The 12694-nt window shown below is 41.1% G+C and overlaps 1 protein-coding gene across 1 annotated transcript; it reads right to left on the reverse strand.

Moving 5' to 3' along the window:
• Positions 1-3603: 3603 nt before the first annotated feature.
• LOC111238488 (alpha-1A adrenergic receptor-like) lies at positions 3604-10431 on the reverse strand. The gene is made up of 2 exons (XM_022768028.1): positions 9516-10431; positions 3604-4067 (listed from the first exon to the last, which is right to left on the reverse strand). Exons 1-2 carry the CDS (start codon positions 10429-10431, stop codon positions 3604-3606), a joined length of 1380 nt encoding a protein of 459 aa, XP_022623749.1.
• Between the last annotated feature and the right edge of the window lie 2263 nt (positions 10432-12694).

The following is a 12694-nucleotide window of genomic DNA, read 5'->3' on the forward strand; positions in this document are numbered from 1 at the left end:
AACAGTGTCTGCCTTGATATGACAGCGGCTGCAACACTGTTTGAATCTTTTTGAAAATGACAGCCGCATGTTTAATAGGAATCTGATGCATTTATTTCCATGAATTTCCATGAATATCTGAGGTGATGGAGGCTGACACAACAAACCCTGACTGCTCTTCACAGACATGTTAAACCATATACTGGTGCGCGTGCACACACACACACACACACACACACACACACACACACACACACACACACACACACACACACACACACACACACACACACACAGAAAACAAGCAGAGGTTTGATGACTCTGCCTCTATTAGTCCTGATATTTTGTTATGAAACATTATTTTTTGAGTTTTTTTGTTTTTCTTTTCTCTTTAAAAAGCAAATACAGCAGCTGCAGTGATAAGCTGTGAATTTGAACAAAAAAAAAAAAAAACCGCAAGGATGGATTGTTTCTGTTAGTTTAATATTCACACTTGTGGTCACTGGAGATGAAAATAAATGTTCTATGTTTACACACAGACATTATAAAGATTTAAAGGAATATATAAACTTTAGATACATTTGTCCTGGCGTGAAATGTCATAGTATATGCTAATATATATATTTTTCGGATCCAGTCATGCCTCTCTAATGAAATGTCAGCATATCTCCTTCTGCCTCTTGTTGCCTAATGCAGCGTAACATTGAGTCCTTGGCTGCATAATCTGCAGAAATGAGAGCTGCGTGTTATTAGTTATCTGAGACAGTTTAGCTGCTACATAAATGTAAAGTGTTGGAGCTTACAGAGTTTACAAGAGTTTAGACAGAGACATTATCCTCTTGAGCAGTTATAATGCCACTGTACAAATCCCAAAAAGCAATGCAGAATGATGGAAACTTCTTACTTGCACCCTAACCTTAGGTGACTGTGAAATGACAAATCATATTTCTTCTAGAAATGTTTCAACATCCTGCATTTCACAGATAAGCTTTCTCAGGTATTCATCACTGTTATGATGTCTGTGGGGTAGAAAAAACGCCTTTAATCCAAGCCCAGCAAAGAAAAACAACTCTGTTCATAACAGGGAAAAGCAAAGGATTAAGAGCTAAGAAGAGGCGTGTGACAACTTTTTAAGAAAGATAAGACACTTGAAACATGTTTTTTAAGGCTATTAATCAATGCTCATGACATGATTTTTAAATAAAACACTCACACACATTATCTTTACACAGGGCGAATCATGTATTTCTATGAATTCTGTGTGATACGGATAATTAATGAAACCAGCTCATTTCAATAAAGACAAAGAGTGGGTTGGCACACCATAGACATAAATAGGATATAATGCAATCCAATGCAATCAACCTGTAATGAAATCTACCCTTTGCAAAGCTTTGAGTTTTTGTGGTGACCGGTCAGACAGATGTTAATTTGTTGAATCTCCTGGCCAATGTTGATGAGAGTCTACTTGTACCCTTTGCTGAAAGCAAATTCTCAGTTGGCCAATGTTATAATAATCTTTTACCCTTTTTAAAGGCTGTAGTAATATATTTTTTATAGCTTCTATTACAGCAGTTTATTCATTCATTCATTAGATAGACCACTTATCTTCTTAGGGTCTCAGGGAATAACCCTGACAGGTCACCAGTCTATCACAGGGCTGTCAAACAAACATTCACAATCACATTCACACCTATGGGCAATTTAGAGTCACCAATTAACCTTAGAGTCGCCAATTAACCTGGCCTGCATATCTTTACCCAGAGGAAACAGCAGTGTAGTTTCTTCAAAATGACTATTCCTTTCATGATGTCACCTTTTATATTCGAGCCACCTCCTGCACATCGCAAAAGTAATTATACTGGGATTTTGTGAACTGAATACCAACAACCCACCCCACAGTAAGTAAAGCAACAAATGGAAATTCATGTGCAGCCGCACTAAAAATAAGTAATGTTTAATTAACAGTCCATCAAGACCTGTGCCTGTGCAGCTCTGTGTACGGGTGCAAGTCTAATGATGGATAATGATGACTTTCCTCAGCACAAACATTGCAGCAGGGAGGCTGTCCACCAGTTCGTCAATAATTTAACCAATGATCAGTACATTACACTTTCATGTTATTATTCTCATACAGACAGATGACTGTAAGATGCTTCCAAATGAATGTACTTTTCAAAAATAATAATAATGATAATAATAATAAATACTACATGCTCCCACACACTTCTGCCAGTTATGTTTCATATTGCATTTGAGTGGAGTAAGAGCGTGAAAATAGTGCACCCACACAGTTTTTGGCCTCTTGTAGTTCATTGTTTTGGTTTCATGGTACAGATAAACTGACTACCTGCCCGGCACCAAATGGCAGATTAAGAGACAGGCTCTTGAAGAAAGCGGATAATCTGGCTAAAGAGTCAGATATTTCCCTCAGGAGTTGGTCCAAATCCATCCAGAGCTAAAAGGAGATTGATTGTTGGACTAATATTCTTGAAGTGGACAGAAACATGACTCAAAATGGGATGGTAATGTTGCTCTGCTGAATAATAACAGCTTTGTAGGGTGATAATATGTCAAGACGGTGAGTTATTCTGCTCCCTAGTGGCCGCAAATCTGCAAATGCAGCTTTAATGACAACACACATATTCAAGTTACAGAAGAACAGAGACCTCAGACAGTTGCTGGTTGAATTCTTCATGCATCAGTTTTAAACAGCCAGTGAATGATGTCATTTTCCAGTGTTTGCATGGGGAAGACACATCAATAGTCTATCACCAAGACTAAGAGAAAAGCATCTGACACCATTTCATGTATGTAACACCAGCACAAGCAATGATGTCAAACATTAACATCTCTGATACAGCCACAACAAAAACAAAGAATGAGCATTTAAGCAATCAGAGAGGTACAATGAAGGAGTGTAAGGTTTTACCGTCATTTCTCTGTGAAAAATTTCAGTGTTTAGTCCCTTATAAAGCACATACAGTATAATACACACGCTCTTACACAATGTGATTCCACTTTCTCAGTCAGTGAATGCTAATCACTCTGGAATTTACGTATGAGAATCTCCGCCTTGAGGGATTTTGTGCAATCTGCAGAAACACCACTAGTATATAAAGAAACGTTGTCTCTGGAGTTCTTTTACAATCTCTTTTCAATGAGATGCTATTATCTCTTTCATTCTTTGCCAAACACAGATGGCTAACCATGCTAACCATATGTCCATACTTGCAAAGAATGGCTTGTATTTTTTCACAAAAGAGGTTTATATATGTTTTTTTTCTCTCGTGTACATTCATACTTCAGTCTTCTATGTGCCGAGAAGCTTCTCTTGAACATTTTTACGATGAGTGCCCGGTTTGTTAGCAGCTCAGTAGTGGTTCTTGAGTGTATACAAAATATTACACTCAACTCTCAAGGTATTGCAATGGACATGAACTTTTAATTAAACCTTACCCTCTGCTTTCTCTGAAGAAATGTCACTTTCAGCTGGCCATGCACTCTGATGCCTCTGAGGAATATATCTGAGGAAAGTTTTACATACTGTAAGTGTTTCTTCCGAGGCAAAACCATTGTACAAGATTGGATGCTCACAGTTCCTACATCGCCTCAACACACCAATCAAACAGCCTCTCCTTTAACCCCAAGAGAAAGACGCAAGACCTTAGCTGACCCGTGAGTGGAGGAATTCTGCGGCACTGGAGTTCGACTTGCTGAGAAACACCACACCTTCAGCAGACTCTTACTCTGGATTTGTGCACTTTGAGCCTGATCTGGATCGCCGACAGATGGCGAGGACGCTGTCAGGGCCCTGCAGCAACACCATGAGGAAACAGTGGCACTGTCTTGGGCTGAGGGATAAGAGGAATTAGATGTGGGGACTGAACTGGAGATATAGGTGGTGGTGTGTCCTTGAGGTTTGGCAGTTCTCAGGCAGTGACCGCGGAGCACGTTGTGGAAGGCCTTCTTGAACTCCCGACTGAAGCACGGGTAGATAACGGGGTTAATGCAACTGTTGAGGTAACCCAGCCAGAAGGTTATTTTAAAGATGATTTCAGGGGGCTTACAGGATGGGAAGATGGATCCTAGAGAAAACACACAATTAGACAAATCAAAATATGAATGAAAAGAGACACTATACAGCACTAACACATAATGTTCCAGGAAGAATCAGAAAGCACTTAAGAGAGCCATTACATCTGCCAAGGCTGAACAGGCCTCTGAATTTAAAGTATTATAAAAATAGTTTAAAGTCTGGATTATTCATCTTTATATCATATATAATATTTATAAATTTATAAAAAATATATAGAAAATTGACCACTGAGTTACACTACATGGCCAAAAGTATGTGGACACTCCTTTTTATATACTTTATACCGTGACTTATTTTTTCTGGTTAAGGCCTTTTAGGTCCAGTTAGGGGAAAATTTTACACTATAGGATACAAAGATGTTTCAGACAACAGTGTACGTCCAACTTTTGAGTGAGATCGTTTTCTGTTTCAATCATACTGTGGACTGTAAATAAAGATGGACATAGCCTCCGTACAAACTTAATTTTTCAGCCCCGGAGGTTGCTGCTTGGTTTCAATGTGACAATGCTTCCATGCACAAAGCCAGCTCCACTCAGCCTTGCTGCTAGCTAGCCCCAGTGGCCACTCGCAGTATAGCAAGGAAAGAAATCCCTACAGATCACCACTTTAAAAAAGACATCCATAAAAATGGTCGACAAGAAGCATTGAACTGCAAACGCATGGGAAACACAAATGTGCATGTGCAGGTGGCCACACAACACAGAACAAAAACCTAGAGGCTAGAAAACTTTTCTGGCTCATGTGCTTGGTGAGCAATTTTTATTCGAGCCAGTGGGCCCCATTTTGAGTCCGGTATGCAGTTCTTGTAATACATCCAAAATGTACAGAATGTAGGATTAACTATTTATTTTTTTAAACTAGCTTTGAAAATCTTTTATGACAATGGAAATGCATTCACACATTAGACCTCAAAGATATGCACAATGTGAGAAACACATCAGAGGCTTTATAGGAAAACTCACACACAGGGCATGTTTACATAAATCATGTTGATGTGGCACCACTTATCATTCAAATGCTATTACATTTTACAGGATTGCTAGGAGTTGATATGTGCACATATCTTCTATATGTGGTTACAATAACTACACAAAAGTCACGCCTCCAAAAATTTGGAAATAAATTATTTGAAAACATTTTGATACATCAAAACACAAAAGAATAACGGTTCAAGGGACCTTTATTCAAATCTGTGGAGCAGGTTTGTAGATATTATTCTAATAAACATGCAAGTTCATAGTACAAGACCAAAAATATATTGATGGAGAAAATAGAAGTTGTTAAATTTCAGTCTGATTGGTCTGATTTTCACCAATTCTGATAAAAGCAGTGATTCATAGCTGCTTCACATTGTGTGTATGGAGCCGCAGACACCTCCTATTATGAGCTCTGTCAGCATACTGTGCAAGTGATGGCAGCATGGTTGCACCTACAGTTAAAGGTGGGCAGCCAGAAAGTGCTTCAACACAAAACAGGCTGTTCATCTGAAGAGCTCAGAATTAATGAAAAATAAAATATTCAGTGGTTTTTCACACTCTCAGTCTGGGAATCTCAGACTATCATTGCCTCAGAGCTTGAATCAGCGCTGTGCTGTGAGCCATGAAGGTCTGTCTCAATTGAAATGCATAACTATTCTCGGATGACCGTCTGTCGGGTGACTGAGGATGCCTCCTAGCATTACAGCCCATTAAGCCCCATGCTTGTTATCTGTAACAGCTTTCATAAGAGGGAGCAATAGTTTGGTTCATTCCATTTCATCTCACAGTAGAAGCCTATTCTGCTCCGATGTGGTGTTTCATTTGGTCTGTCTGGTTGCTTGTAATTGAATTTCTTCATGTCCCTTCTGAGAAACTCAAGCAGCGGAGTCAAGGCACGGTGGGGAGGGAGGACGGTCCTGCCTGATGTTGCGTTCAGAGTAAAAAGTATCATAAAGCAACATTATACAAATGACTCAGGGGGGCAACAGCTTTTGTATCACAGTAGTTGTAGCTACAGGAGGGCTGCTCTTACTTCTGCAGTGTGGCTCCAGATTGAAACATCTCAATGACTATTGTATGGATTGCCATACACTTGGTAGAGATATTCATGGTGCCCAGAAGCTGCATTCTTTATTTCTTTGGCGCCTTATCCCCTGACCTTTCCTGTAGCATCCATAGACTGTATATAAAGTTGGACATAGCATAGCTTGATGTCACCCATACGTTTCTGAAGAGTGGTTTTGAAGCTCAGAGTGACCTACTCCACTGTTGCCGTCTTGGCAGCGCCTGACTCCACCTAACCCTCGGCTAATCCAAAAATGGGCAAAGACGTGGGGCGTGTGTGGAGCCGAGACTTTGTTTCTTTCTCTGGTGCCACCATGTGGTTAATTTGTTGTTCCCAGTGAAGTGTCTTGACAACTATTAAATGGATTGCAATAATATTTGGTACAAAATTCATGCTCCCCTCAGGATGAACTGTAATAAATGGTGATTCTTTAGCTTTTCAATCTTCAATCTCAGATTCAAATTTTAACTTTTATGTCCAAATACCTGTAAAACCAATGACATTCAGCCTAGGCAGTACTTTGTATTTAGTGCTAAATAATAAATGTAAGCATGTTAGAAATAGTAGTTTGACTAAACAAATCCCTACTTGTGGTCCACTCACTACCTTTTTTGGTGCTTTAAAAAAAAGTCCTACAGTTGATATGGTTGAAATCATAACTATTTACCTTGCATGTCAACAGATCCAGCTCCATGACAACCGAGCAAACTCCATTCACTGACTAAGACTATGTGGTATATATAATATGATAATATATACAGTATATTAAATTAGATTTACTTATTGTATAGTGTTAATCCCTCTATTAAAAGACTTGTTATTCTGTTTAGAAGCGACAACAGCTTCCAGTCTTTGGAACTGCAATCCTGTTGTTTACATTTGGATTACACATTGAGGTTTTAATATGGCTGGTTATGAATGGCTGGTTATGAAAAAAGAGTGAAAGATAACACATATTATTTGCCAGATGATGTGTTTAATCCACGACTCCTCCGTCTTGTATCATATACAGGTCGCTCTCTCCGTGAGATTACAGTTTGTGTGAGTGAATACATGTTTCAGCAACGATCTCACCATCTGTGACCTGGGAGGTAACTGCTGACAAACTATTACCCTTAAATACACTCGGTCCACTCTGACAGTCACTTATCTCAGTCAAGCCATGAGAGTTATTTCGAAGGCAATTAAGATTTTAGATTAAGCTTCACAATGGTTGGTTTCTGTCCTCGCTAACACCTCTGATAACATCACTGTTATCATCTTCTTCGACAGAGTCTGACAAAATCTAGGTATAATTTATCAAAGATAAACATAAGACTGTCTGGCTTAGTGGGCATTTACCTATTTCCTGAGCTCCTGATATTGTTAACTGAAGCTCGTATCTCCTGTGAAATTTTACTAGAACAGCAGAAACAACCTTGATTAGTTCATTATTGCTCCTGCTAAAATTCAAATGAACATTTTATATATTTTTCAGAGTGAGGCAGCGTCAAAGTAATCATTAAAGCTCTTCATCATGACATTAATTAATGACATTAATTAATTCTTGAATCATTCAAATCCCCTTTTCAGATTCAGAAAATATATTATTTACTCAAAAATTTCAATATCAGATGAATCACTTCAAGGCCCCAGTTTGTCTCTCATGCTTTATCGTTACATTCAATCTGTTTTATTCTAAAAGATAAAATTAAGGCAAGTCAAGTCAATTCACATCATACATTATCTCAAGACAATTTCCAATCCTCCAAAAACCCTGTTTCTCAAAACTTTTCGTTTAACTGCCCTCTCTGGTAGGGAGTTTCATGCCATGGTATTATAGGTGCGTTCCACTATTGCGGTGCGGACTTAATGTGATCCATGCTGGGCTTGAAACAATACATGCTGGATAGATATTTTGTCTGACTTTCACTAGCGCTGCAGAACGTCACCATGTCACACGATTGTAAAACTTTGCAGGACCAAGGTCGCTGCAGTTTTCTGACTCAGGTGCTGCAGTTGCTCTCCTACTGGGAACCACCTCTGTGACGACTGAACTTTGTCCTGATTGGCTTCAGGCTTCACTGACGTGCATGATGTGTTTTACGATTTTATTCTAAGAATTTCAGATCCGTTAGCCTATCTGCCTCCGTGCTGGCGACAGTCAGGGCCGGAGGCGTAATGTTTCCGTCCGTCCCATTCTCGTGAACGCGATATCTCAGTATCGTCTTGAGGGAATTTCTTCATATTATGCACTTACATTCACTTCGACTCAAGGATGAACTGATTAGATTTTGGTGGTCAAAAGTCAAATGTCACTGTGACCTCACAAAACATGCTTTTGGACATAACCCACAAATTCATACACTAATTATGACACAATTTAACTCAAATGTCCATAAGGATAAAATGAAGTGATGATATTTTATATCCAAATGGTCAAAGCTCAACTTCACTGTGACATCACAATGCTCTGCAAAAACACATCTGGACATTATTCAATGCAGTCGCTAATGAAGGGGAGACTGTGACCACATTTCCTGCAACTTGGCTGGTTGTCGGAGGCGTGCAACTGTGAGGCAGTAATTCTAGTTTACATGTGGGCACCAGCACTTTAGTTTTCATCATCTAGCAAGAAAGCTGTAAAAACAGTTCAGTTCAGGAGTTTGTTTTTGTAAACGTAGTAATGTCCTTGTTATCCTTTATGTGTCTTTTCTTTTCACTGGTGGGCTTTGTTTTTTATTCTCTCTCTTCACCCCCGAACACCTTCACTCATCGCCCTCGACATTTTCATAACACATAACTTTGATTTAATTTTATGAGTCAAAACACTGATGTAAACTTGTGCCTAGCCTGAAAATGTTTCAGACCAGCTTTTTGGGTGAGTAAACAGTGCGTATAGGTTTCGTCTCAGTCCCTTCATACTCCACCCCTGCAGTCACCGGCACCATCAAGTCATCTGAAGTCCAAAACGAACGCACCTGATGACACACCCTGGAGTACACCTCTACATCTCCGGTTTGAAGATGTTCTTTAATGTTATTTTCTGGTATTTTATATTTTCATACACTCACACTGCATTTCTTGTGTATGAAAATCTGGACTAATGGAAAGTAACAGTTAATCTAGATAATTGTATCTAATAATGACACTTTCATTTGCAATATTATTTAGAATTCAGCAGGTTGAAAAGTCTTTTTACAACGCTGCAGATGGAACATTTTCATTCTACAAATATATTCAAAACAGCACTATGTGTTGTTCAATGATTTTTCTGGGTTTTTGAAAGATTGCCAGGGAATTGTCCTTCAGAAAAACTGACACTTAGCTTTGTGACTTGAATGTTAAACAAATACATGAGGTACAAACTGGGGCTGTGACAGGTTCAGAGCAGAAGAGGTGAGGATGTACCTACCGATGGGTAAGACCAGGAAGAAAGGGAGCCAGCAGAGAACGAAGCACCCGACAACAATGCCAAGAGTCTTGGCTGCCTTCTCTTCTTTGGAGAGCTTCAGTAGCCGCTGCAGGGAAAAGGTGGAGCGTTTATGCCTCTCGCTCCCCTCGTCATCCTCCTGCTTCCCCGTCTGAGCAGCGTTTCCTCTGTGTATCCTCAGCACCACCCCCTCAGTCTCAACCCCTTCCCCCTTACTGCCCCTCCTGATGGTATTTGTCTCCCTCTTCACCACGGTATACACACGGCAGTACATGGCCAGGATGATGGCCAGAGGTATGTAAAAAGATCCTAATGCTGAGAACAAGGCGTAGCCGGGCTCCTCTGTGATTCGGCACACCGTCTCATCCTCCGGGTCGGGCTCCTTCCAGCCAAACAGAGGGCCCACAGATATGGCTGCCGAGAGTCCCCAGAGAGCAGCCACCGCTGTCAGGCCTCGCCGTCCCGTAGCTATAGAAGGGTAACGCAGAGGGTAGCTGACAGCCAGGTAGCGGTCGATAGAGATCACACACAAGCTGAGGATTGAGGCAGTGCAGCAGAGCACGTCCAGAGCGGCCCAGACGCTGCAGAAGGAGCGGCCGAACACCCATCTGCCCAGAGCCTCGGAGGTGGCAGAGAAGGGCAGGACGGCGGAGCTGAGCAAAAGGTCTGCTGCTGCCAGATTGGCAATGAAGTAATGTGTCACAGAGCGCCAGTGGTGGTGGAACAACACTGACAGGATGACTAGGATGTTACCGAGGACCCCGAACACTGCAAACACCACCAGCACCATCCCCAGAACCACCACCTTGGTAACATCCACCTCTGGGTGGGTGGAGGAGCTGCAGTTGGGACAGCGATCTGCAGTAGAGAGAACACTCATGTTCTCAGCAGGAGCCATTGTAATCAGTTGGGTGTATTGAAGTTGTTAAGGGTCTCGCAGATTGCCCACACTCATGTCACATCTGCTCCTCAATTATCACAGGCTCAACCCCCTGCCTTTTCTCCCTGCTCCTCCTAATGCAGGAGATAAAAGCTGTTTATGCTGCACACACTGCTCGTCCAGTTAATTTGCAGATGCTGTGGTTCTTTCCAACTCTCCACTGATCACGTGGCCTTGGCCAGGGTTCCTTGGCAGAGTGACATATTTACAAAGAGAAGCACTGCCACAGTTTGTCATTTTTGAGTCCAGAAAAGCTGAACAGAAAGGACAAATATTCACGTTTTGAGCGGCAGTCGCTGGTGAATTTGGGATGCCACGTTCAGCCATGCCGAAAGGCAGGTTTAGAGCAGGACACCTGTTAAAACAAGAGAAGAGTTAAAGTATATTTAACAACACATTTATAACCCAAGGCTTTTATAAGACCCCCATAAACAGGGTCATTACCACTGACGTGCAGTTCTTTCTTTAGCAACAAAGGAACAAATCAAAACTTCACACGTAAAATATAAATTATCAAAGGCGAACTGTTGAAAAAAATCATTACAGCATCCAGCTATGATTAACGGGTAAAAATATCACTCAGTCTACTGTCTCTCTGTTTGCAATTTCATCTCCTGTCATTAAAGCTGTGTTAGAGGACAGGGCTTACACTTGAGTGAACTAACTCGCACCCACAATTTCCATTTCATCCAAAAAAAAAAAAAAATGCAACATTACAGCCTGCTTGTCTTTTCGCCTCTTCAAGCAAACATCTGACATCCATACAACATCCCAATGTGTTTTTCATTAACCTTTATTCAACCAGGCAATTTGAAATGAAAGGAAAACATCTCTTTACAGACACAGTGTTCTTCAGCAGAGGATTATACTAGAGGAGGAGAAAAAAAAAAGAAATAAGATATAAACAAAAAACAACCGCGGTAAAGACAAGGACACCACAGAGGCAATAATAATCCTTGGGGGGAAAAATAAAATCATGTGTGGCAGTATGAAAAAAAAAAAAAACAGCCAGCCATGCAGGGAATACAAAGATAAATGAAAGCAGAGGTCTTTTTTTTTTCTGAAGAGCAAACATTCAGCTGGAGTCTGTGATGACTTCCTTGAAGGTTCTTGCGTCTGAAAACTGGGCTCTAACTCAGCTGCTGGATGACAGGCCAGGAATTAAGCCTTGAGGAGGGCACTATATTACAGCAGCAAAGGCTTTGCCCCCCCCCCCACCTGATAGACCCACTCAGTACTACTCTCAGTGTACGTGTTGGGAGATCAGGGATGTCATCAAGCGAGATAAACGCCGGCGAGGCAAAACAGAATGAAAAAGCAGCTGCGATAAAGCCTTCAGAGAGCAGAGTCATGCTTGTCACATGTTCACGCAGGATCAAAGGCTTTTTTCTCACTGCACATCCCACCAAGAGGCGGAACGAAATTCATCCAAATAAACACTTGATGCTGGGATTTCCACGTCAGTGGCCAGAGGGGGAAATGAAATGAAACAGGCGGTGAATGGATATCGGATTGTTTCAGCAGAATGGCTCAGGGCAGTGTTATTTGGAATACATTTTGGGTTATAATGAGATTTCTCAGTGTGACGAAGTGACTGCGGAAGGAGATTAACCGCATCTAAAGAGCAAACCTGTGTTTTAGGACTGCTGTCAAACAGCCCATACATTGACACTGACCTGAGGTAATAAAGTAAAACCATTTCAACAATGACACCAACAACATCATTCAGGAAATGAAAGAGGCCACGCACTATTCCCAACTTCTGCAGCACTGCACTGTAAGCAGGCCGCTGCAATCTGTACCAGAGCAGCAGGTCTGGGACAGGTGACACATTCATGTTCTGAACCTACACACGCAAATGAAATGTAATGTGTTCCGACACATGGCACACTTCACACTTTATTCACACACGCCCAATTGGCGCCTGCCGCGAGGTGGAACGCACAGTCTAATCTGTAGAATAAAAACTCCCCTACATGTCTTTCCACTTCATGTTACATTCATGCATGTATTCATATGAAATGGGCAGCGGGGTGATAGCAGCGCTGTAACGAATTGATGAAGTGGTGTAAGTTGTGTTAAATGACTTTTTCAGTCTGTTCCACTATTGACTGCCTCCCCTCCACGTCCAGCCCCCATCCTGTGAGTTTTTGGCATCTTTTATTCATAAATCCTTTTTTTTTTTTTTTTTCTTCGCTCCAGGAAAGGACAGAGAGAGAAA

The sequence above is a fragment of the Seriola dumerili genome, unplaced genomic scaffold (genome assembly GCF_002260705.1).
Source record: "Seriola dumerili isolate Sdu_G_001 unplaced genomic scaffold, Sdu_1.0 BDQW01001387.1, whole genome shotgun sequence".
In the NCBI taxonomy this organism is placed as follows: Eukaryota; Metazoa; Chordata; class Actinopteri; order Carangiformes; family Carangidae; genus Seriola; species Seriola dumerili.

Coding starts and splice junctions, on each gene's coding strand:
- LOC111238488 (XM_022768028.1), bottom strand. CDS start 10,431: ATGGCTCCTGCTGAGAACATGAGTGTTCTCTCTACTGCAGATCGCTGT. Junction 4,068..9,515: donor CTTCCTGGTCTTACCCATCG/GTAGGTACATCC, acceptor TGTTTTCTCTAG/GATCCATCTTCCCATCCTGT.